General features: G+C 42.1%; 1 protein-coding gene across 1 annotated transcript; it reads right to left on the bottom strand.

Annotated features, from left to right (window-relative positions):
* Nucleotides 1-6162: 6162 nt before the first annotated feature.
* fezf2 (FEZ family zinc finger 2) lies at nucleotides 6163-10246 on the bottom strand. Its single transcript, XM_086168171.1, has 4 exons — nucleotides 8969-10246; nucleotides 8526-8660; nucleotides 8231-8363; nucleotides 6163-6521 (listed from the first exon to the last, which is right to left on the bottom strand). The coding sequence occupies exons 1-4, from the start codon at nucleotides 9749-9751 to the stop codon at nucleotides 6271-6273; spliced, it is 1302 nt and encodes a 433-aa protein (XP_086024297.1). The 5' UTR covers nucleotides 9752-10246; the 3' UTR covers nucleotides 6163-6270.
* Nucleotides 10247-24326: the final 14080 nt, after the last annotated feature.

Below are 24326 nucleotides of genomic sequence, written 5' to 3' on the forward strand. Positions count from 1 at the left end.
TCCTTGGCCATCCCACATGCAGGAGTAGGGTTGTAGATAATGAATGAACGAAACTTGTTGTTGACATCTGTTGTTGAATTGGTAATTGGAATTATCATGTCAACTTTTATCAAGTTGTTTGTACATTAACATATTTTTTTCATATTATTGCTTCCCACGAATGGTAAACATTGGCGTGTTGTTTGACGTACCTGCCACTGGCATTTGAGGCAAATTGAAATGCTTTGCCGATCAAATTCAGCCAAGCAGAATGTGAAAGCGAAAACGATTACGCAATTAGTGGACCAACAGACGTCTTTATCATCTCCGTCAGCACTCACAAAGTGAAGTACCGACCAAATGAAGGAGGGGTTGTACGAATTAATCTGTCATAGGGAGGAATCAGTGAAAAGAAAAAGTGTATAAACAACGCTAAATTGGCTTTTTTTGTGGAGCCTTTGAGTACAACCACAGTATTCCCACACTAGAAACATGAGATTCACATGGAGACCATGTAGGCCATATCACTTGAAGTTCAGACACAAGTTTTAGAGTTTCCAATAAGGGTCAGGAAGACACCATTGTGGCTCTCCATTTTGTCTTTCCTGCCATCTCTCCCAACCGCCAATGCTTTGCAAGTGATCCATCAGTCAAGCCTTGTCCTGTCACTCCCTCCTCAACATTTTTATTGAAACAGTTATAGTTTTTTGTTTGAATCTTGCAATTAAACCCCCTCCCACTCAATTCTTAGGCTGGTAATGAGGAATTGACAGCATAACTGTTTTGAGCACTAATGAAATCAAGGTGGCCCATCCCATTATTATTCGGTTTGTCAAAAAGCCCCAGAACACGGTGGGATCGAGCTATTTCTCCACCCTCCCCCAGACAGATGTACGCTCCCTCTCAGCTCTTCTCCTCTTCAGAGGCAGCGGGACACTAAGACGGGCGAAGGCCAGAAAGCGGAGGCCCGACATCAAAGCGGCGATGAGAGCTCTGCCTACTCTGAGTTCCCAGCAGCCAACCCACTTCCCTTCCCCGTCAACAAAGTGCCTTCTCCCGAGCCACCGTGCCCTTGACATGCCAAGGCGGCCGGGCAGGGACGCGCCGCTCGCGGCTTTTTAAAGTATTCTGATGAGGCTCTGTTCGAAAACGGCTCAGTTGACTTTGTAAAAGAATCTAAATGAGGTGTAGGTGAATGGCGCTGCTGTTGGGGTTTAATCTGTGTGCGCGGCTGCTTCTCGAGTGGCTCATTTCCATGCATCACACCCAGGATTCCTCAGCACTCAGCTCTGACGCATTTTACAATCCGGCTTATTTTTGAAACCCGGACGGCGGCATTTCTGTCATCGAAATGTGCAGCAGGCTCGGACCCGGGCAGCAAATGAAACGTGATTAGAACATTTTTTTAGACGTAACATCTCAACATTTCTCCGCCGCATTGTGGCCTTTTACTTCTTCCATTCTTTCAAGTTCTTCTCATTTTAAGCAGGAATAGAGCCAAGGAGTGAGGTGAAGCCACTGCTCATTAACCCCTCAGAGCTTTACAATGAATCCTGGAGGCTCATTGTGCCAAAGGCCCAGTGCCTCCCTAACGAGGCTGTGGCCCAGGAAAAGGAAGGGGCGGGGGGGATGTACTTTGCATTTCATTCTACAGAAGAAAACATATAAGAATATTGAACTTTGCGACGTCTTGCAGATGAAATGGAAGCGATGGTGTAATAATTTGTGAACTTGGCCTGAAATATTTTACCGTAGATTTGGTTATCCTGAAACCGCGGAGTGTTTGGAAATTGCTGAACATGAAATACATCAAACTAACTGTTTTGAAAAATTAAAAAGAAGACATAAAAACAAATAGAAACCTTTTTATATATATTTTTTTATCATTTTTTTATTTTTAATTTAGTGATGAATGTTTTTGCAGTTAAACCTTCAGCTTGTTTTGCTCCAAGGATGTTCCTCCAACACAAAGAATGTACACAAACATATCCCGAGCCTCAGACACATCTGGGTAAATGTTGAAATATTGCCAATATGATTTTCCTCCTCAAAATCCATTCTATCTCTGTGGGTCCAAATGTTCTTTCGAATGCTGATCAAAAAAATTGCACGCATGTGATTTCCAGCACCGTCACTCCGGATCATTTGACCTCAATGTGTGAATGTGTTTAAGTTGGAACCAGGAGAGCTCCTTCTGCCCAGTGTGCCTGCGTGTGTGAGTGTGTGTGTGTGTGTGTGTGTGTGTGTGTGTGTGTGTGTGTGTGTGTGTGTGTGTGTGTGTGTGTGTGTGTGTGTGTGTGTGTGTGTGTGTGTGTGTGTGTGTGTGTGTGTGTGTGTGTGTGTGTGTGGGATCACAGTGACTGCGTTCTCACTTGTTTTTTATGATTTTTAGATGTGAAAAGGGATTAATGATAATCATTCCAATTTATTTATGACTCATCAAGCGATCAATAAGTTCTAATGCCTGTTGCTTGGCTCTACATTTAAAATTCCTTCTGCAGTAGCGATGATGATGATAATAAATTAAAGACCCTAACAATTGCTCTATAATTCAGAGGCTTATTGTGGAACATCAGCTCGTGATCAGTGAAGTTCAAAAGGAGCCCTCTCAACTTGAAGATCCATTGATCTTCATCTCACAAAAAGGTATTCCATAATTTTTGTAATGTTTAAGTGATATACCTAGGTTAATTTTTTTTTTTTTCTCTTGTAAGAAAACTTGCCTTATCCTATCTAAGAAACACAAAAACGTCAGCTCATATTTTCAGGTCAGAATTTATTTTACTGTCAAAGTATGATTCCTGGCTGTTAAGAGCGCGACTCAGTTTTATTCCAATTACATTTTTAATTCTAACTATTCTCATCGATTCGATCCCACTGAAGAGGACACTTCTGTGTACGGTAGAAATGGACTATTAAAACATTTGGCGCTCCTCCTCCTCGTCTTCAGATTGGGTCTTCATTCTGAGTTGCTATTGAAAAGACCACCGCGCCGGCCCCCCCATTATCTTCCAGACATATGTAGCCTGTGAGACCCCTGTGTGTTCAGTAAAACGCCTATTTTGCTCTCCAAATGGCCCGTCGCAGATGTTGTGGGAACGTTGTCTTGTCTGGTGTGTGGTGACACGGACTTGCCCCCCCATCCTTATCCAGGGAGAGTAGAAAAAGGGAATGGGGGGTGGGCTTTAATGCCAGGGACGCTTTAATTGGAATTTCATGTGGGCTAAACTGAGGGGAAACTGATGTAAGTTAACATTTGGTAGACTTAATTGGTCCTTTTTCTCTCCCCCTCCTCCTCGACTGGGCACTTACGGGCCGCTGCAGAGGCTTCCCCCTAATCTCCCCTTTTACAAGCGATTCAAGCAGTCAGACAAAAAAGTCCGCCTGGAGCTTTTCTTCTCTTCCTGTCTCAAACCGGCTCCTTTTGTGGGCCACAAATTGCCTGAATCCCCCGGTGATCCCTCTCTTTTTTTTCCTTCGATGGCCGAGAGAGGGAGAAAGAGAGAGAGTGAGAGAGACCCCCCCCCCCCCCCCATTCTCCTGTTGATGGCTTTATTACGACATGCGCGTTCCCGCTTCGCCGCGTGGCCGCGCCGGCAATCAGGGTTCATCAATTAACGTGTTTGTGGATGTGAAGGCGGTTGCTCAGATGTTGAGAGGAGTGAGGTGGGGAATTATTTGTGTGTGTGTGTGTATGTGTGTGTATGTGTGTGTGTGTTAGTGTGTGTTGCCGGGGTTGCGGAGAAAAGGGCAACCTGTGAGCCTTTAGGTTGTTTACTTCCCTCAATTTGCAGTGCATATCCTGCAGCCTGCACACAAACACGAAAACACACACACACACACACACAGACACACACACACACACACACACACACACACACAGACACACACACAATCAAACACACAAACATCCAGGTTTCACTCCCACAATAGCTCAGTAGGTTTGTCTACATCTTACATCTTCATTTTGAATTTCCCCAGCATGGGACTAACGAAGGAATATTTATCTTGTATTATATTATCTTAACATAGCTACCTACTCACCTATACATTTGTTAATGTAAGGCTTTTGGATTATTTTTACATGTATTAATGTATGTATAGATAGATGTATAGATAGATAGCTCAAATGCCAGCAAGCTAATGTTAGCTCCAGCGCTATTTGAGTGTTAATGTCCTGCAGGTTCTGCTGCACACAAGGCAGAGTTAACTCTGCTTCCATTTGTTCCTATTTGACATACTGAAATATCCCCCAATGCCTTTTGGCAAGGTGCCCACCTCTGATAGACCCCAACACCTAGATCAAATGCTAATTAGCTAATGCTAATGTTAGCTCCAGTGCTAACTGACTGTTGACGCTCTGCAGGCATTGCTGGACATGAGTTAACTGGAGTGTTGTACTTTTGTTTTGAATATCAGTCAGAAAACCATAGAAAAGTCCATTATTGTGAAAAAAATGAATAACCAATGAATTAGCCAGTTCATTCAAATGTAATTTCTGTGTATTTGTTTGTGTACTGTTGTGGCCATTGTGTAGATCAATACTTTTATTCCTTTTGAATCATCTTTCATGTTTTAGTTAATCATGAAGTGTTACTGATAGCCATCAAAAGAAGGCGGGAGCATCAGATCATGTGGCTTTTACTTCGAATGCTTTTATTGTTATTTTGCTCGCCCTATATACAAAATATTGATTTATATGACGGCGCTATAATTTCCAAAATTTCAGCAATCTACATCAACATTGAGGTTTTATCGTGAAAGTGCAACAGTGACAGACAGATCAAACAAGAACCCATCTCATCCCATCACTCATGAGCAGCCGGTTTAATGAACAATTTTTTTTATCCAGTTTGCCAACCGACCCCTTTATTCAGATGTTTTTTTTTTTTCCATTCAACTTGCTTTCCAGTTGTCTGCTGAAACCAGAGCGGCAGCCTGGCGGCCTACACGGCCCCGGCCCGTGCGCGCCGCTGCGCTAATTGGCTGTTAATAGAAGGGGAGCCATTTGGGATCACGAATCCGTCTCTCGACAGAATGTGTGCAGGGATAATATTGTTCCAGGAGCCGTGCCGAGAATAACTGGCGGCCTATTAACGGGGAGGCCCAGATGAGGAGCTGCGGTCTGAGTGCTCCATTATCTCCCGTTCCGATGAGCGGCTCAGGATGCCCCCCCCCGCTCGCTCACCCTCCTTCGCCAATCAAGCCTCCCGAGGCCGTTTAGCTGGTTAATGTCATTCGCGTTCAAGGGCCCCGTGTTATTTCTGATCATTTGCGACATTACAACCGATTCAAGTGCAAATGCTGCATCAGTCAGATCGTGTCTGTCAATAAATGTTCAAGCGAAGTGGCTGCAGAGCACACACACGGGAGCCGGCTGAGTCTACATGTGGCTTTTCCAATCACCCTTCAAAATAAGACTGACCTCCTCTCCAATATGTACTTATTGTGTTTGTGTTTGCCCTGACGCGCAGATATGTCGCTCTCCGACTGGTGTGTCGACGGGGCAGTTCAAAACACGCTAATGTGCTCGAGCATCGGTTTATATGCAAGGAATTAAAAAATCTATGTGCGCACACACACACACACGCAGATGCTTTTTTTTAGTCTTTAGTGCTGAATATTAACACGGCTCTGTGTGTTAAATATAATCTTTATTCCAATTATTTTGAAAGGTTCCCTTTTATCCTATAATTCTGAGACCTGTGATAGTAATTTGCTGGCTGTCGCTCAGTTATACTCATATCATTTTTATTATTCAACTAATTCGAAGAACCTTGCAAATAAATGAAAGGCAAAGCATCTGCAGTTTTTCACTTGTCAGAGACGAATGGATCCAAGTGTCGGTCGAAGCAAAGGCAGAAAACAAACCAAAAAAAATTTTGATTTTTGTCTTGTTCAGTTTTTATTTTCAAATGTCTTCAATACTGGAAATGACGAGGCTCAAACATTCAGTTTTTCAATATAAGTTATAACTTATTTAATTCACATTGACAATTTCTGTGAAAAGTACAACACAGAAAGACCCCCCCCACCCACTCATTCACATTTTAAATAACTTTTTTTTTGCCCTCCAAGGTCACCCAGTATTTACACCTCCATCCACATGGAATGCTGGTAGCAGCGAAATAAAGTAGACATGATGTTGTTGCTTCCTCCCTTGCATCTTCACACCAGTTTATGTGTTTTTGATTTTGTTTTTTTTTCCATTCTTTACGGGGCCGTGTCCCGGACCTCAAACATGTCCATCTAGGCCTAAAAAAAAAACCCTCAGTCTCCGGAGGAGGGGTCTCAGGTCTGCAGCTCCCGGGGTGTCTCTGCAGCAGAGGAGAAGTTGTTGTCGTGCAGCTTCCTGATGTGTTTCTTCAGGTCGAAGTTGCGGCAGAAGCCCTTGCCACAGGTGGCGCAGGTGAAGGGCTTCTTGTCGTTGTGCGTGTGCATGTGGAAGGTCAGGTTGTAGATCTGGTGGAAGGCCTTGTTGCAGATGGAGCATTTGTACTGCTTTTCCCCGCTGTGTGTCAGCTTGTGGTTCTTGTAGTTTCCTAAGAAGCAGGGAAGCTCAGATTCAGTTGCAAACCCACCAAAAGCAACAAATGCAGATCTTTCACCAGACTCAATCAAAAGTGCTCAACCTTTAAATTTCAGGGTTTTTTCAAATGTGTGAAAAAAGACATTTGAAATAGACTTAATTATTCTGCCAGTCAAATGCCTCAACGAAACAAAACCGGCTTATCACTGATAGCAAAGCTTCATTCAATGAGAGAACGGCAGATGCCAGCAGGTATACTATAACTACTAAATTCTACTACAACTACTATTATTAGTAATCATCAATAATAATAATGATAACAATAATAACAGCATATATTGGTTTATTGCCATTTGTCTATGCATGTGATAAACCTTGTGCATCTTTGGCAATTTCCTAAACATACACACACACAGACATACATATATGTGGAAGTATGAAATTGACACAGCCTTAAGAAGGTAAATATGAAGGGGGCCCTCCTTTTGTGTTTTTATTTTTTCCTTCTCCTTTTTTTTCTTCCTTTCCGACTCCACCAAGGACGGCGGTTCGCAGGGAAGTTAGATGGAGCCAGCCTTCATTAATCTAGGATTTGTGTGTCGGGAGTCAAAAAGTTGTCAAACTCGGTCAATATCAAGCGCAGCAACAATACCTCCCACCACCCCCCACCGCATCCCCCCAAAATAAGAAAAAAAAAAAAGGAAAAAGCTCTGGATTGCCAACTTGGCCAGGGTCAACCAGCTGACCCGGAGCAAATGCCACCATCTTGAAGGGAGAATTAGTCCGTGCAAAGTGACACGTCCTATTTCCACTGATCGCCTCCACGCTGCAATTATTTCCCCCTGTTCATCATCACTCCCGCAGATAACCGAGGTGGAGCAGATGCCTGCTTCCCTCCTCCCTGTGTCGGATTCCTTCACAGGCTCGGTGCGGATACAGAGGGTTAACACAAGACCCCAGGGGCTTTATTTTCAAATATTTTATTTTCTAGCTTTATGTATTATGTATTTATGTATATTTATTTATTTATTTATGTATTTATTTATACATATATATTCCATTTTTATTTGTCTTTTTTTCTTCAATATGAATATAGTCTTTTAATTTGCTAATTTGCCTGTTCGTTTTAGCAACTTCCTGTTCCGCATCCGACACCTCGCAGCACGCGCGCGCTCAGGAACAGGAAGTGCATCGTCTCCCAGTGAGCGGCCCGCTTCACATCCGGTCCAGTTACAAACAGGCCGCTTGACACACGACCGATAGATCGATAAATAAATAAATAAATATATGGACAAAAGAAACAATTCTAACTAGAAATCAAATCGGGAGTTTTATGGTTTTAGTCGAAGCAGGAGTTGATTTATTTTCTTTAGTTTTGTAAATTAAAAAAATGAAATGAAAATAGCTGTTATTCAGAAATGAATCGTCAAAATGAACGGGATTATTCTTCTCACCCAGTGAAGGAATTCGCATCTGTCTTGTATTTTATTATTGTTCCTATTTGTGAAAATGTACATTAATTACTGACAAAAGATATAAAATGAAGCCTCTTGCTGCTTTGTAAAACGTGACGGGCCGTTAAAATATTAAAATCAACATCAATCAGTATTTTGGCAACGTGGGCACCGAAATACGCATAAAACCAGCCATGGATAATGTAAATTACTATTACTAATTATGATAATAAGAATGATAGTAATTAAAATAGAACAGAACACTGACCTTTCTGGTGAAAACCTTTCCCGCAGAACTCGCAGACGAAGGGTTTGTATCCAGCGTGGATTCGGACATGAGTGTTGAGCGTGGAACTCCTGTTGAACGCCTTCCCGCACTGGTTGCATTTATGAGGTTTTTCCTGCGGACGCCATTCAAAGTAATTTATTATTATTATCGTTATTATTATTATTATTATTATTACTGTTATCGTTCGAAAATGTAAATAGTGGAAACGAATAAACGTGTCCCCACCCCCGCAATGAATAAATAAGTAAATAAAGGCCGAAGGCGCGCCTGTCACCTGCGTGTGGATGATCTTGTGCCTGCACAGCGTGCTCGCCTGTCGGAACCCTTTCCCGCACACTTTGCAGACGAAGGGCCGCGCCCCGGTGTGCACCGGCATGTGTCTGGTCAGGTTGTAATGCGCGTTAAAAACCTGCGTGGAAAATCAGTTTGGTTATTTTTTCACCTTTCTTTTTTTCTAATAAATAAATTCACAGAACAAGTGGGAACGTGTGTTTATCATTCGACAAAGTTATTACATTTAAAAACTGAATCGTTCATTTTTTACCTTTGATTTACTGCTACTTTAGTACAACAATTTATTTCGATGGATAGATGTTGTTTTTGATTTTCAAATAAAAAACCGCAGGACTACATTTAAAAAAATATAAAATCCACCCCAAAACCTTCTTTTTCAAAAATATTTTTTCTTATAATACTATTTAAAAAAATCGACATCACCTTTCCACAAACTTCACAAGTGAAGCTCTTCGGTTTCCCGTCCACGGCGCCTCCTCCTCCTCCGCCGCCGCCGCCGCCACCGCCGCCTCCGCAGAGTTTCCCTTGCGTTTTGAAGCCGTTCTTCTCCGCGCTGAGCCCCTGGCTCTCCTTCACTATCTGGTCCAGCTGCCCGGGCAGATGCTCCTTGTGCGGGTACTGCGGGGTGGGCAGCTTGTCTCCACCCGCGCTCACCAGCTTGGCGTTCTCCAGGAGCAGCAGTCTGTGGTGCGCGGACAGGGAGGCCTGGGCCTGCGGGCCGGAGAGCCAGTGTCCGGCCAGCACCTCCGACTGCTGGTACGCGGAGTCCAAGTAGTTGAGATAGTAGAGGGAACCCCCGCCGGGCACCGCGACCGCCTGGTGGATCACTTGCGGTTTCACCACCCGACTCCCGGTGGTCAGCGGCGGCTGCTTGGCGCCCGGATCTGATTTGGCGCACACGCCGCAGCCGCCTTTGCACTGTGCGACCGCGGAGCCGCAGAAGGCTCCCCGGAGGCTGGCTCTCCACAGCTCCGAGTAGTTCATGAGGGCCTTGGCCTGCAGGTCGTAGCCGAAGGGCTGCAGTGGGATCATGCAGGGGATCGGGGAGCAGAGGCCGAGCAGCTTCCTGCCGCTGTCTGAGCGCTCTTCCCCCTCGGAGCCCTTGGACATGATCCGGTCTATGGAGAAGGCTAAAGTCTTGGGAGGCGCGGAGGGTCCGGTCCTCCCGCAGGACATCACCGGCTCCAAAGACGCGGAACTTGCCATTTTGTTATTTTATCCCTCTTCCCTTTTCACTCTCTGGAGTTTAGTGAGCGGAAAAAAAGGGAAAATAAAAGTTTTTTGCTTTTTCTTTTTTTTTAACAGAGAAGTGAAAGCCGCTCACCGCGTCCTCCTCGCAGCTCCCGCAGCTGCCGCGCGTCTCTCTCAGCTCTGCTGCGCTCCCAGCAGAAGAGACAGGAGGGACACATCAGTTTAATAAGCACCTTGACGCCGCCGTGTCACGCATTTGCATTCAAATGGCCACCCCGCACACACCCCCGCGCCCACCCCCCTTTCAAAAAAAAAAAAAAAAACACCGGCAACAATAGCATCCAGGGGTGATGGATTAATGCTCATTAACTAGTGCACACAAAATTACCGGGGACGTTACAGAACTCGTTAAGGGGAGAGGAGTGAGGAAGAGGAGGAGGGAGGAAGAGTAAGGAGGAGGAGGTTTTACCTCTCCGGCGGTCAGCACGGCTGTGCGGGGGAACCGGCCCGACAGCTCCGCGTCACATGTTGGCAGCGACGCCCCCCCCTCCACCTCCTCCCCTTCTTCGTCTCCAGACATTAGACGGCCCCCCGAACTCCGCGCCTTCCCGCATCCACCCAGCGCCGGAAAGCACACCTGCTAGCTACGTCACCGGGGTGACGTCACTGCGAGGTGACCATGACTCATGTTTTCGTTTGTTTTCATTTGATTTTTTTTTTTTTTTTTTTTAATTAGATCTTATTTTTACTTGGTTTTGGCTGCAAATGAATACAGCAAACTGATTTATATATACATATATATATATAAATATACAACTGATTTCCACGTTTTTTTATGAGCCGCGGCTTTGAATCCCCATTAAAAACGCGGTTCCTCCATCCCCAAGATGAAAAGAAGTAATTTTCCAAGATCCCGGCGAGAGAAAGTAAAAAAAAAGGGTCAAGAAAAAAGGAAAGGGAAAAGGGTTAGGGTTTTACTTTTAGCCACTAAAGCACTGCGTGAACCTGGTTTTGTGTTGTGTTTTTTCTTCCACCCTGACATTGGGGAACGGATTAGAGAGAGAGAGAGAGAGAGAGAGAGAGAAGGGAAGGGAGTGAGAAAAGCCCTCGTCTGGTGGACGAGGAAATGAAAAAGGATACTTTTCTTCTCCAAAGAGGCGCATAAGAAGTTTGCAGGAACATCCGCGGTGAACATAAAAAAAAAAAAAAAATCAGGCCGTTTCCACCTGGGTTTGGGGTCCCGGGGGAAGGGGGGCTCAGAAAGCGGACCGATAGGACAAAAAAGCCATTTTGATATATACATTCCTAAACGAATCGCCTCGTTGTTCGTTTGTATGCATATATATATATATATATATATATATATATATATATATGCAACATATTACATACAAATCTCCTGTACTTTATTAATGATGTCATAATAGTTTGTCAAGACAAAGATCTATGAAACTTCTAATTTAAAGTTGCAATATAGGCAACATCACATTTATTGTCCCTACTATAAGTTCATGAAGCCTATTCTGTACATTAAATAGTTGCTTTCATATGTTTTTGTCTATGTCTGGATATTTTGAGCTCTCAGTCCTAACAATAAGTTTATTCGTCAAATTTCCAATAAGTGCATGGACATTCTTTTCATTCATGTTTATCTGTTTTTGCTCATTTCGGGTTACTCAAATTAGCAGCCTCCGTTCTCTTGTCAATAACAGCTGGCCACAATGGCTCTGGGTGGAGGGAGGCGCTGGTTCACCTGAAGCTAAAGAATTAGCACCATAGTTATCCCGGGATGCTGCCATCCTAAAACACTGGTTTCCCTGTTAATAACCTTAAAAAACATCCCTACTCTTTTTTGTTTTACACCTGCATCTCAGCAGGGTAGGATTAGAGGCCTTAGTGTGTGTGCTCCTCATATGTAAATTGTGCCAAAAAAAAAAAAAAAACTCTAATCTGAGTTTATTCAAGCACAATTGGCAGCTCATCCACACAATAAACATTGAACCTATTGCCGTAGCACAGGACCCCCTATTCAACTCTAACAGCAATTAGCTCGAGCATTGATTTAAGGCTCGCTTGCTTCTTGCCTGCGGGCATGGGAGACCACTGCTGTAAATACTGGCTGGATGTGGCAAATCCCCCCCTTAATGTAAGCATTTCGCCTGAAAATATATGGTGAAAAAGTTCACATCGTATGCTTTTCAGATTGGACACTTAAAGCCAGTAAATATTGATGGTGGCATATAAGTGTAAGAACATAAAAATATAGGAATGAAGACAGAAAATTGAAACAGATTTGCTTTTTTATTTATTAGACGTATGTTAGGTTTTATTAGTTCATCACACATTTTGACATGAGAGGCTGCAGAGGATAAAAGCGAAAACAGTTTTACTTTTGCTGGCATTTAACTGCATTGTGTGATGTGTGCATCACTGTGTGTGTGCGTGTGTATGTTTCAGTGTAGGTGTTGGAGGTATGACAGTGAAACACCAGTCAAAATTTTCATCATCGAGTGTGTGTATGCACGAATATCCATGGATGTATGTTGTAAACAAGCACAGAATCAAAGGGCTAAAAAAAGTCCCTGTTGATATTGTTACATATCATCATATTAAAATAATGTCATAGGTACATTTTTAATGTTTTATTGTTGTTTTTGCCTAAATCACCTCCTTATTCAATATTTGGCTCAGTTTTTGTGAAAAATGACTTAGGCATTTTTCTAAAGAAAGCCATATGTGTTTTCCTTTCTCTAATTCATATATCAGTGTATGTGGCCAAAATAATGCAAGCATCCCAATATTCTAGTTTTTTTTTTTGAGATGATTTTGATTCTTACCATGATTACCAGTTAATTAATATAAAAATAATGGTCCAAGATAAGATCTCTGTGGTACAGCACATGAGGCTTAGTCTATAGTAGTCAAGCAGTCCAACCCAAATTTATTTTTCATCTATATCTGTTTTTCATTCATGACATGTGAAATCTTGTCTTTGCTGGCAAAAATTTACTTCGCATGAAAACCTGCAGATGGAACAAGTTTTATTTGTCTTTCTGGGCTGAATCAAGTTTTTTTATCTCAGTCAGCTTGTTCTTAAAGATAGAGTACTTGTGTTTTCCAGCAACCTTTTCTCAATTATGACTGATTGATGCTGATTTAATGAGTCTGTGAATACACCGACCCTGTGTTTATTTTTGCTCTGTTTGCTCCTCCCTTCACCCAATACATGTTTCACATGTTTTTACAATGTCATTATTGTATTTATTTGAGTTGTGGCGATTCTGATTCTTACTATAATTAACCGCAAATAAGGTAAAGGAAAAAAAGACAACTGTCCCAGACAGTGCTTTGTGGTACACCACATGTGACTAAGTCTGGAGCCACTATAAAAATAGGAACATGTTACTATAACCCATTAATAGCAATGTTACTGGTACTTCTTTTTAAAATCCAAAAATGACAGGTATTTCACAAAATAGATTGAGAACACCATTGCTATAACGGCTAAATTAGATAACTATATTCAGTATGCTACTTACTTTGATTAAGTCAAGTGATGCAATTCTGAAATATACATTTATTTATTTATTTGTTTGTTTGTTTGTTTGTTTGTTTATTTATTTGTTTATTTGCACATGAAGTCTGTTATCTATCAAAAAAAGTGCAAATAGGAAGTGCAATACAAGTTCTCCAGCTATTTGGTCTGTCTTGGCATGAACTCCTTTTCTTCTGTGCGTGTGCAGCCAAATCGTTGTATTTGCTTTTCTTTTAGGTATCATATGGGTATAAATTTATACCCTATAGATACATATCTACAGTATGATACTGATACCGAGTCCTTTGCAATAAATGAGGCCTATAAACTATCCACTATACCTGCCTGTAGGCAGCAACTGCAATGTAATTGCAGGCTTTGTAATCTGGCCTGGGGTCCCGGCCCACCTTTCTCAAATTTAAACATACCTGTGGTGAAAGCTTGCCATCCAAATAAGTTTCATCAAGAACAGCTGATTAAACAAGTTACCGCTGCAGCACCCCACCGAAGCCCACGCATCTCCTGCACAGGAAATCGCAGACAGTTGTCCTCACACTTATCACCCGTGGTGACAACTTTCGCTGATGTTAAACCTGAGGAAATGAGACGGCAACATGTGACCGGAGGAGGAATTCTCCTACAGGCATTCATTCATTTCAGCTCGCCAATTTTGCACTTAAATTGATAGATGCGACGCATCAGAAGAAGAAACAGAACTATGTTTTTTTTTTTCTTTGTTTCTGCTTTTGTTCTTGCAAGAAATATTCCCTTAAAATGAGAAAAGCCGAACCATTCACTCCTGTGATTCTAATATTCCCTCTCCCACCTTATGCATTGCCGTATATGTTACTAGTGTACACGATGCTGGAACCAGAAGTGACATCGAGCATATCTACTGTATATTCACTCTTTTTCCAACTCAGCAGTTTGACGTTAAGCTCCTTGAAAATGAGAATAGCTTAAAATATTGATTGATCAAAAACCAAATACGTGCATTTAATATCTAATTGAGTCGCGGTTCAGAATATATTTAAAAATCATGTTAGCCCGGGTGTAAATCCAGCGGAATCTGCTTAGATTGGTGATTGGTGGTGAAACAACAACAAGAAAAGTTTTTTTGCAAAGGGGAGAAAAAAAATCCTGATCCATCAGGTCGACACCGTGTTTTTGCTGGAGCAGCAGAAGAGTAGCGACTGTCCGCCACCATTCCTGCGTGAGTCTTTTTGTCAGCCTGACTTTCTGTCCTGGAGCGTCTCGGAGTTTTTTTTTTTTTGTTTTGTTTTTTTTTCAGCCTGTCACCTGGCCTCTGCATAACCCCTGTAACCCTGTGCTGCCATGTGGCCTGTCACACCGCCTCTCTCTCTCTCACTCTCTAACACACACACACACACACACACACACACACACACACACACATCCTTTAAAAGATTTTGCACCCTTACTTGCTCTGTAAAAGTTTTGCTGACAATTACCAAAGCACTTAATTTTAAAAAAAGACCCGTTAGCTTGTCACAATAACTCATATGTGTTTGTTGTCTCTTAGTTGTAGTCAAACACTAACTGAAATAGCTGAAGGCACAGCAACGGAGGGTTTAATGGGAGGCTTAGTTAGTATTGACATGTTCACCAAAGCTGAGGTAATTCTTTCACTGCACTCCACATCTCAAAAGCAGCCAACCCCCTTCTTTTTTTTTTTTTTTTGCTGAAACTGTCCCCTGCCTCTTACTACCTGTGCGGTCATCATTGGCATTTAATCAAAAAACAAGAGCATCTCGGGGCTTGTAAGAGTCCAACAGTTCCTTCGAGCCAAACGCTGTGAGGGCTTTGGGATACTGAGGTAGATCATTGAACCACTATCTGTGGGCGCCACGTTATTTGTGGACGGCTCATCCAGGCGAAATGATATGGGTAAACCTATCACCGGTTACGCAGTAGTAACAATAGACCAGGTGATAGAAGCCAGGTTATTACCATCCCATTACTCTGCACAAGCGGCAGAATTAGTGGCACTGACGCGTGCTTGTGAACTATATGAAGGCAAAGATGTAACAATATACACGGATAGTCAATATGCATTCTCCACTGTGCACACTTTTGCACAGTATTGGCAAAATCGCAGAATGGTAACATCAACAGGGAAGCCAGTCACCCACACTTCCCTGCTAACCAATTTGCTATCTGCGGTAAAGAAGCCTCGGCAATTGGTTATATGCGAATGTGCCGCCCATACAAAAGGAACCAATTCAGTGACTAGAAGAAATGCATTTGCGGACCTAAATGCAAAGAAAGCAGCTGCTGAGCTGCTTCCTCCATCTCTCTGTACTCTGACACAGGATGTTGACACTAACGTTCTCAAGACTATGCAACAACAGAGCCAGGCGACTGAGCGTTCTAAATGGACTGCACAGAGTGCGGTTCTGACAGAAGGTATCTATGTGTCCCCAGACGGTAAACCTGTCCTTCCCAGAAATTTGTTTAGGTGGGCTGCAATATTGAGCCATGGACCGACTCATGTCTCAACAGGGGGGATGGTCCATTAAATGTCATCGTATTATACGATGTATGGATTTCAATCGTTTGCAAAACATTTCTGTAGAGGATGCCTAATATGTGCAAAACCCAATGCACAAGGGAATCTAAGACCACAAAGAGGTAAATTTCCTAAGCCAAATTATCCATTTCAAGTTATAAACATGGATTTTATAGAACTCAGCCCAAGCGAGGGAAGGAAATACTGTCTGGTCCTCATAGATGCTTTCTCAAAGTGGGTAGAAATAGTTCCAACAAAAACTCCAGATGCAATAACAGTTGCCAAGGCTTTGTGCAAAGATATTATAGCTAGACACGGAATCCCAGAAACAATCTATAGTGATAACGGAAGTCATTTTGTAAACCAAGTAATAACTAATGTAGGGAAACTATTCGATATCCGACTAAAAAACCACTGAGACCGGGTATGACTGGAAAATATAGTCACAAGGCATAGCAACTATAGAACGAACCAAATTTAAGATATACAAAACCACAGAAGGCCTTACACTTACATATGATAACACACAGAGGAAGTGTATGGCAATTGTCTTGAGACCATACTCCAGTGGATGGGATCCATCATTTACCATTGAATTATGCTATGGATACAACTCCACTGAAATAGCAGGGGGACCAAAAAATTTAGGAGTAAAAATGTATGTACCTAACAGCAGAAAAGGAAAAGATGAGAAAATAGGCAAACAAACAATGTCAATATCCGGAGTAGGCGGAATCATCAATAATTGCTTACCAATGGCAGAGCAAGCTGCACAATCAGCAAACCAAGATTGTGTGGTGTGCCTAGGAGCGCGGCCAGTGCTGCGAATAGCACCGTCTCCCATACCAAAGAATTGCATAATAGAAGTAATGACTAAGGATAATATAAATAAGACCAATTGTGCCAAATGGGACAAGACATTTCCGTTAGCAAAGACAGCCTTAAGGAAACCAAAATTCTCACAAGAAGTGGCTAACCAAAGTTTCACGTGTGTAAATCTCACTGAAGGAAACACCAGAATTGGAAACGCACCTGCAGTCCGAACCTGCAAGAAACCTTGCCATGGCCCCATGGTAATGAAACCATATCACGTGCTGATATGTGGTGGTGGTGGTGTGGTAGAGATAAACTATACAATGGATTACCGAGGAATAGAACAGGAATATGTGCATTAGTAACTCTACTATTGCCGGTAGATGTAATAGGTATCAATCAAACTGATTTAGATAAAGCCTTAATACTAATGGAAAAAAAAAGTAGCCTACATTGTGGAAAGCGCTCCGCAGAATGGCTTGGAACGACGGATCCAACCTACATAGATGCAATGGGAGTACCACGCTGAGTGCCGGACGAGTATAAATTAGCAGATCAGGTTGCGGCAGATTTCGAGTCTGCCATCTGCTGATGATGTACCACAAACAAAAATGTAGACCGCAGCAACTACATCCATTATGATGTACAGAGACTTGGCAACTACACTCAAGGTGCACTCGAAGCCGTAGCTGAACAATTGTCAGCAATGTCACTCATGGCCCTCCAGAATCTAATAGTCGTAGATATGTCATTTGCGAACGAAGGAGGAGTGTGCGCTGTATTTGGAGAAGCATGTCGTACATTTATACCTAATAACACCGCTGCAGGTGGAAGCTTGACAAAAGCTATAGAAGGGTTGAGAACGCTCAATGGTAAAATGAAAGAACATTCTGCAGTAGATACATCAGTATGGGATGAGTGGTTGAGTGCATTTGGAAAATATAAAGCCTTAGTGTCATCCATCCTCCTGTCAGTAGCCGTATTCTCTGCAATGTTAACCTTATGTGGATGTTGCTGTATTCCGTGTATAAGAACTCTCACCAACAGAATAATCATCACAGCCCTTACACCAGAAACTGAAGAAAAAAGGCTAGTCGTACCCATTATTGGAGAATGAAGATAATGACACCAGAGGACTGAAAGAATTGTTCAGCAAGGACGAAAGAGAAGAAGAGTCTCCACTGTACTGAAAGAAAGATGAGCAATGGATTACCTCGCAGCTGAAAATCTGACAGAGAAGAAGCTGTGGAGCGAAGGAAACAAAGTGCTCACAAATGATAAACAGGGGGAAATGTTAGAGTAATTTACCTTATGTGGCAAAACTGTCTGTGTTATATTATCGTGTGTGAGAACCATATTCTGTTTTTGCAAGCGATACAAGCTGTAACCTTATCCTGTTATACTTCTCTATGCATGCAACCTGTACCCACGTCCTCTGATGCAAACAATCGTGTGAAAAGTGCTGGCTGTACTAAAAACGTGATTATCCCATGAGAAGCGACACCCCACATGCGTCTACCCACTAACATTTATCTTGCTTACGCAAATGTAACGACACCAGTTACGAATAAAAGCTCATGCTATCGAAGGAAGGTCAGAGCTGTCAGGAGACTACTACGGTGGTGGTCCAGCTGACTCTCCTCGCGAGCTGAACAGACTTGACTCGTCTCCTGTCTTCCTTATAGTGTTGATGTCGGCCTTTGAACCCCGACAACAACATGTCAAGAGGAACTAGCAGGTGGATGATCAGGAAAATGATCTAAAACAGAGCTAGAAGTGACCTTTTTTTTATTCTTATTCGTTTATTCACATTTAAGTGTCTTGGCCACATGCTTGAAGACCTCTGATAATAGTATCATTTGGTAGCATTGGTCGTGGCTGAGGTAAACAGTCAAATGCGCAGTTATTTTTATTTATTTTTGTTTTTTCAATTTATGACACTTGAAACTTTGTCATTGCCAGCAAAATTATTAGCGTGATTGCCTACAGATGTAACATCAACAAGTGTTATTAGTCTTAAATGGGCTAAATCAAGTTCTCAATGCCGTCAGTTGCATCTTTTCTCAATTATGAGAGATTGTTGCTACCGCTGTGAGTCCATGAATAGATCTGAGTCTGCGTATACATCTATCATGTTCATTTTCCCTCTCTGCTCATCCGATCACACAATTCACTTTTCACTTGTTTTTCCAATGTCATTATGAAGTATCATCATGTTTCACACATAAGGGGTTGCTGCATATTCCATTTACAGTCTGTGTATGTGTGTGTGTGTGTGTGTGTGTGTGTGTGTGTGTGTGAGAAAGAGAGAGAGGACATCCATGGATTTATGTTGCCAATAAGTGCACAATAAAAGGGATAATATTAGATAATTAAAATTAATATTGTTGCATGTATATTTTTCAAACATAATGAAACGTTATGATGAGTTTGACAATTCTGATTCTATTAACAGCATAAAGTAAAAAGTCTCAGATTAGATTAGATTTTTGTGGTACATCACATGTGACTAAGTCTGTAGCAGACATAGTTTAACTCATTTTTTTTACCCAATGCCACCGTGCAGTATCATCATGTTTCACACATGAACGTTTATTCCATATGATAAACAGCCATAACACTAGCCTGTTACATCATTGAAATACCCAGGGTTCTATGTATTTCACATTTTGAGATTTGTTTTCACTACACATTTTGAGAATGGAATAAATGAAATGAATGAACAAATGAATAATGAACTGTCATATTAGTATTTCACTGGAACTAACAGTTTAGAAAATAATTGTAGCTGTAATATTCACAAGCTTTTCTTTGTGTGCGCACATGCTCACACAGGGATGTATATTCTGCCAGATGTCTTTATGTTGACAGTTACAGCAACCACTCGGTCGCCCACTTCCACAGCAGATTGTCGGAGCCCACGCTGGACCCTGGAGCACTCGCTACTGGGCCACTTTTAAACTCACTCCCCTCCGTCTTAACAACCCCGGTCACATCTATTTTTGTGACCCGCCCCCTCCCTTTTACCCCCCGCGCCGCCCCCTCTTTCTCTGTAACAGAAAAACGGGCCACCTTTGATGCCTCCCTCACTCAAGTGCTGTTGAGATGAATGAAGCCAGGAGACAAAGATCTGGACATCCAGAGAAGCGGCGGCTTCACAAGGCGCCGCCGCAGACGGAATGTAAAACTTCATTTTGACCGACGAGCGTTTCTATGGTTTGTTTGATTTGGAGTGAATTCTGGGTGGGGGGACCAAATCCAACCATTCGCATCAAACCTTTTCGGTACGATGTCACAAGTACAGCGCAGCGACAATAACAAGACGATGTCAGGAATAATTCAAAGCGGTTGTTGTGAAAAGATTTATTCAATGTTGAAATGATTTGGTTCACAGACGCCCAAACAACCAAAGACACAAATTAGTGTTTGTTTTTTTTTACCGAAGATGTTTGCTCCTCTTATTCGGTCAATCGATCTCAAATTAAAACACATCTGAGATGTAACATCTGCTGGTCAGCATCCTTACCGTGTGATTTGCATAAGAGCCAGATTTTGCCCAAACTTCCGACGGTTTGAAATGTAATGAAATTGCCTGAAAGGGTTCTCAGATTGAGGGCTTTGGAGATCTCAGGGGCATACATGTGGTGGCAGCAGGCTCCTCCAAGGTGCTTCCATGCCAGATAGACTTTACTACACTCATCACGCGCCAGTCACTCTCGACATGTAAGAGCTATTAACCTCAGAGGCCGAGTACTGGTAACCTGCAGGGGCAGTTTGTTTTAGTAGCTGCTGTCTTTACATCCCCGCCCAAAGGTTTTTGGCTGTAAATGTATGTTGTTGAACATCCAGAGACGTGCCCATGTGGCACCCGTGACCCCGGCATCACAATGATTCCTCTGTCTGGAATGAAACGTTCAAACATCTACTGAGATTTCAGTAAATCTGATCAGCCGTTGATTAATGATTGCCAGTGTTTGTGTTTTTTTCAAAAGGATGCTGTCGATATTTTCCCATTTTTCTTCAGGGGTCGCCACAGTGAATCAACCTCCTCCATCTAACCCTGTTCTCTGTATGCTCTTCTATCACACCAACTAACCTAATGTCCACTTTTAGTGCATCCATAAATCTTCTGTTTGGTCTTGGCAGTTCCGACCTCAGCATCCTTCTACCAATATACTCACTATCCCTCCCCTCAGCTCCTCTCCTCCAAACCATCTCACTCTTGGGCTAACCTTTTCTCCTCAATGTCTCCTTTCCCTCTTTCTTTGATCCACAGTAGCCAGATTTCCACCGGTACCCTGTAGGTTATCACCAATGGCGGTCATTGTTACCGATTCCAGTTTGGCTGTCATAGGTTTGATTTGCATGTTTTTTTTTTTTTTGGCATAAATTTTAATCCAGATGCCCTTTCTAGTGCATTTCTCTGTATTTATCTGGGCTTGGGACCATTTCAGAAAGACAGTGACTTGTGTGCCCCTGAGGCTGCATTTCGATTTTCCCATTATTAACTGATTTTATTTTGACCGGCCTCTATCGCATCTTGGATGGATTTCAAATTGCTGCCGATTATTCCAAGCCATTAGGATCTGGCACAATGGTCTATATCAAGACGTGGGTATTTGGTTGTGGTGTCCCTTCACCACTGGTGCCCCTTTGGTCCGATGTAGAAAGTCATTTCTAAACCTTTTTGCTTCTTCTGGGACCAATGTTGGACATTGCACCGTCACTCCAAGTCAACCAGAGGTGCCATAGTGAGATAATGAATTGATTAAGTTATGACATCCGAGACCTCAGCTGCCTCGGAAACTGAGATTAAAGTTCTCTGTATTCTCATCTCTCACGTCAACGAAAATTATGTCCTCTTTCTGTTCATCCATTAATCTCCACTTCTGTCTACCATGAGACTTCCTGCCTGGCAGTTCAACTCTCAGCATCCTTTTACCAATATATTCACCATCCCTCCTCTATACAGGTATGAATCAAATCAGTCTGACTTTATCTCAAACCATCTTACATGCGCTCTTATGGACTCCTTCCTGATCTTCCTCACTCCCAAAGAGAACTTCATCCAACATCTTCATCCCTGCTACCTCCAAAGTTGCTTCCTGTCTTTTCTTCAATGCTACTGTCTCTAAACCAGACAACATCCTTTCTGTTCATTCTCGCTAATGGTCCTTTATAACACATCACACCTGACTCTTTTCCCCACCAATTCCAACCTAAACTATAAAATAAAATAAAATAAAATAAAATAAAATAAAATAAAATAAAATAAAATAAAATAAAATAAAATAAAAAAAGGCAGCTTGGTCACTTGACATGCACAGTAGTATTTGATAAATCTTCATGATTCTGACCCATTTTTTTTATCTTTGCTTCAGTGGATGAATGACTAAAGCCCTCCTCTGCCATGGAATCAGCAATGAAAAACTCCAACAAGTGGTGTGTGTGTGTGTGTGTGTGTGTGTGTGTGTGTGTGTGTGTGTGTGTGTGTGTGTGTGTGTGTGTGTGTGTGTGTGTGTGTGTGTGTGTGTGTGTGTGTGTGTTCGTGAGTGTCCAGCCTCTGGCCTTGCAGTGAGTCAGGATTCGGGGGATCAGGTGACCCGTCATCTCACAAAAGAGGCAAGACAGGCTTTTCAAAGTCGTCAATAATTTCTTTAGAATTTTAGTTCAAGGCATGAAGCAAGATGGAACTGGGATCTTTGTGACAGCCTAACGGTATTTGGCAGCAGTAAACATGCAGATGATGCATGCTTGTCTGAGGTTATTTGAGTCACTCATATTCTGTCCTTTTCTGAAGGTGAATTTTCTGCCTCTCTTCCTTCATGTTTACAGGCCTAAATGTATTAAATCCCGTAAAGGTTGTGTTGGCACTGTAGGATTTTCAAATTGCAAATTTTACAACAAAAAATATATATCAATAATCATTTAACATGGTAACATAATTATCCCTAAATATGGTTTCATGGTGTGTTTTTTGCACAGACATAAAATATAAACATTAATTTGTTTGGCAACCTGAAGAATTTGATATTTTTTTATTATATCAATATATATTATATTTTTATTTTTACATTGATTTCCTTTTTTCTTTTTTTATCTCAAACATTGCAAGTGCTAAGTGACACCGCAAATTAATTCATTAAAGTATCCAACGATACTTCCCACCGTGGTTGATCTCGGCGCTATCACAGGTTTCTATGACAACAGTCAGACACAGCTGATTCAAGTCCATGCTTAAGTAATTACAACATACGTTCTCGCTGCAGAGATACTTGTTCACAAGCTTGTCAACAAGTAATATGGAAGCATTTGCATATTTTTGCATTTTATTACATTTTGCTTGTAAAGTTTTAAATATGTGCCATATGGTAATATATTGCATGGAGCTGGGGCTCGGCAGAGCGACAGTCAGAGTCAAGGATAAATTACTCCTTAGATAACGGCTTTAATTCAACAGACAACAAACAATGGAAACCCAGAGGGTGTCTTTCTCAGCGCTAACAGTTAGCCGAGGGTGCATTCTCCCATTATGATAGCTTACTGTGCAGTTTAGTGTCACACATTGAACACTACATTGTGCAGTTATTCAACCAAGGAGTTCTTCAACACAGAGCCAAGAGAAGCTCCCAACAGTCATCATCATCATCATCTTCACTTGCAAAGGATTCTGGGGTTGCGTGGGCCAGTCTCCCCATATTGCCCATATTGTTGAGGAATACCTTATCCATAAGGCATAACTGTAAAAAGGGATTTAATCTATTAAATATAGACCAAAAGTCAGTACTGATTTTCAACCTACTGTCTGTTTTATCATTTTAAAATCATTCATTGTCTGTGTTATCCTGCACACAAGGATGCAGCCCATCCCATTGGCCCAGAAATAGGATTTACTGGTCACCAGTTGATCACAGAGCCACATATAGAGACATGACACCATTCACTCTCTTATACACACAATTGGTCTATTATGTGTCTTTAATGAATCACCTCCATATTTCCGTCATCCAATAAAAATCATATAACACCAGGGTTGTGAGATTTTTAAATGAATCGCTTTGGTCATTATATTGATGGGACCTGAAAAAGTGTTTCTGCTCATCTGCTTCGCAGTCAATATCCGTCATCCCGCGACATCTGATGGGAAAAGGAAAAAAAAAAAACGAAAGTGCATCTTATGCAGTCCAAGACGGTTACATTGATTTATTAGCAGTGTGAGGAAAAGTTCATTCCTCGAAATGCGATGAACCATGCATGGAGCTCTCTGCACTACATCTCCCGTTAAATACTTTGTCACCCAGCAGCCATATACGTGTCTTTTCTCCTTTTAAATATATGACAAAGTAACGACGGAGAATGAGTATAACCCTCTCATCATGCGTGCGTGTGTCCAACCTTTTGTGTCCGCATATAGGATTATGTGAACCGTTCTTTAGGCGACGTCTCGTCTCAACGCTCAGAATTATACCTTCGGTCAAGACAGTGAGGTTTAAAAAAAAAAAAGAGAGGTGTGCGCAATCGAGACGTGGCAGCAGGGAGATGGGGATTAACTCCTGACATCCATCTAATAATAACAGCGGCCCGTGTAACTCTGTGATACTGTTGATCCCCGTATGGGCTTTTACTGTACGGGACCACGAAACAGGACAATCAGTCCCCCAGCTATAAAACAATCCGCCCTTATATCTTGCTCGAACATTGTGTGAGATTGC

The sequence above is a fragment of the Fistularia commersonii genome, chromosome 21, assembly GCF_037954325.1.
Source record: "Fistularia commersonii isolate RoL2024-O1a breed Wild chromosome 21, RoL_Fcom_v1.0, whole genome shotgun sequence".
In the NCBI taxonomy this organism is placed as follows: domain Eukaryota; kingdom Metazoa; phylum Chordata; class Actinopteri; order Syngnathiformes; family Fistulariidae; genus Fistularia; species Fistularia commersonii.

What these genes read in the sequence shown, in the direction of transcription:
- fezf2 (XM_086168171.1), bottom strand. Translation starts at nt 9,751, where the DNA reads ATGGCAAGTTCCGCGTCTTTGGAGCCGGTGATGTCCTGCGGGAGGACC. An exon ending in CTTGTGAAGTTTGTGGAAAG is followed by an intron (nt 8,661 to 8,968) that starts GTGATGTCGATT and finishes TTTTCCACGCAG; the next exon opens with GTTTTTAACGCGCATTACAA. An exon ending in GAAAGGTTTTCACCAGAAAG is followed by an intron (nt 6,522 to 8,230) that starts GTCAGTGTTCTG and finishes CCTGCTTCTTAG; the next exon opens with GAAACTACAAGAACCACAAG.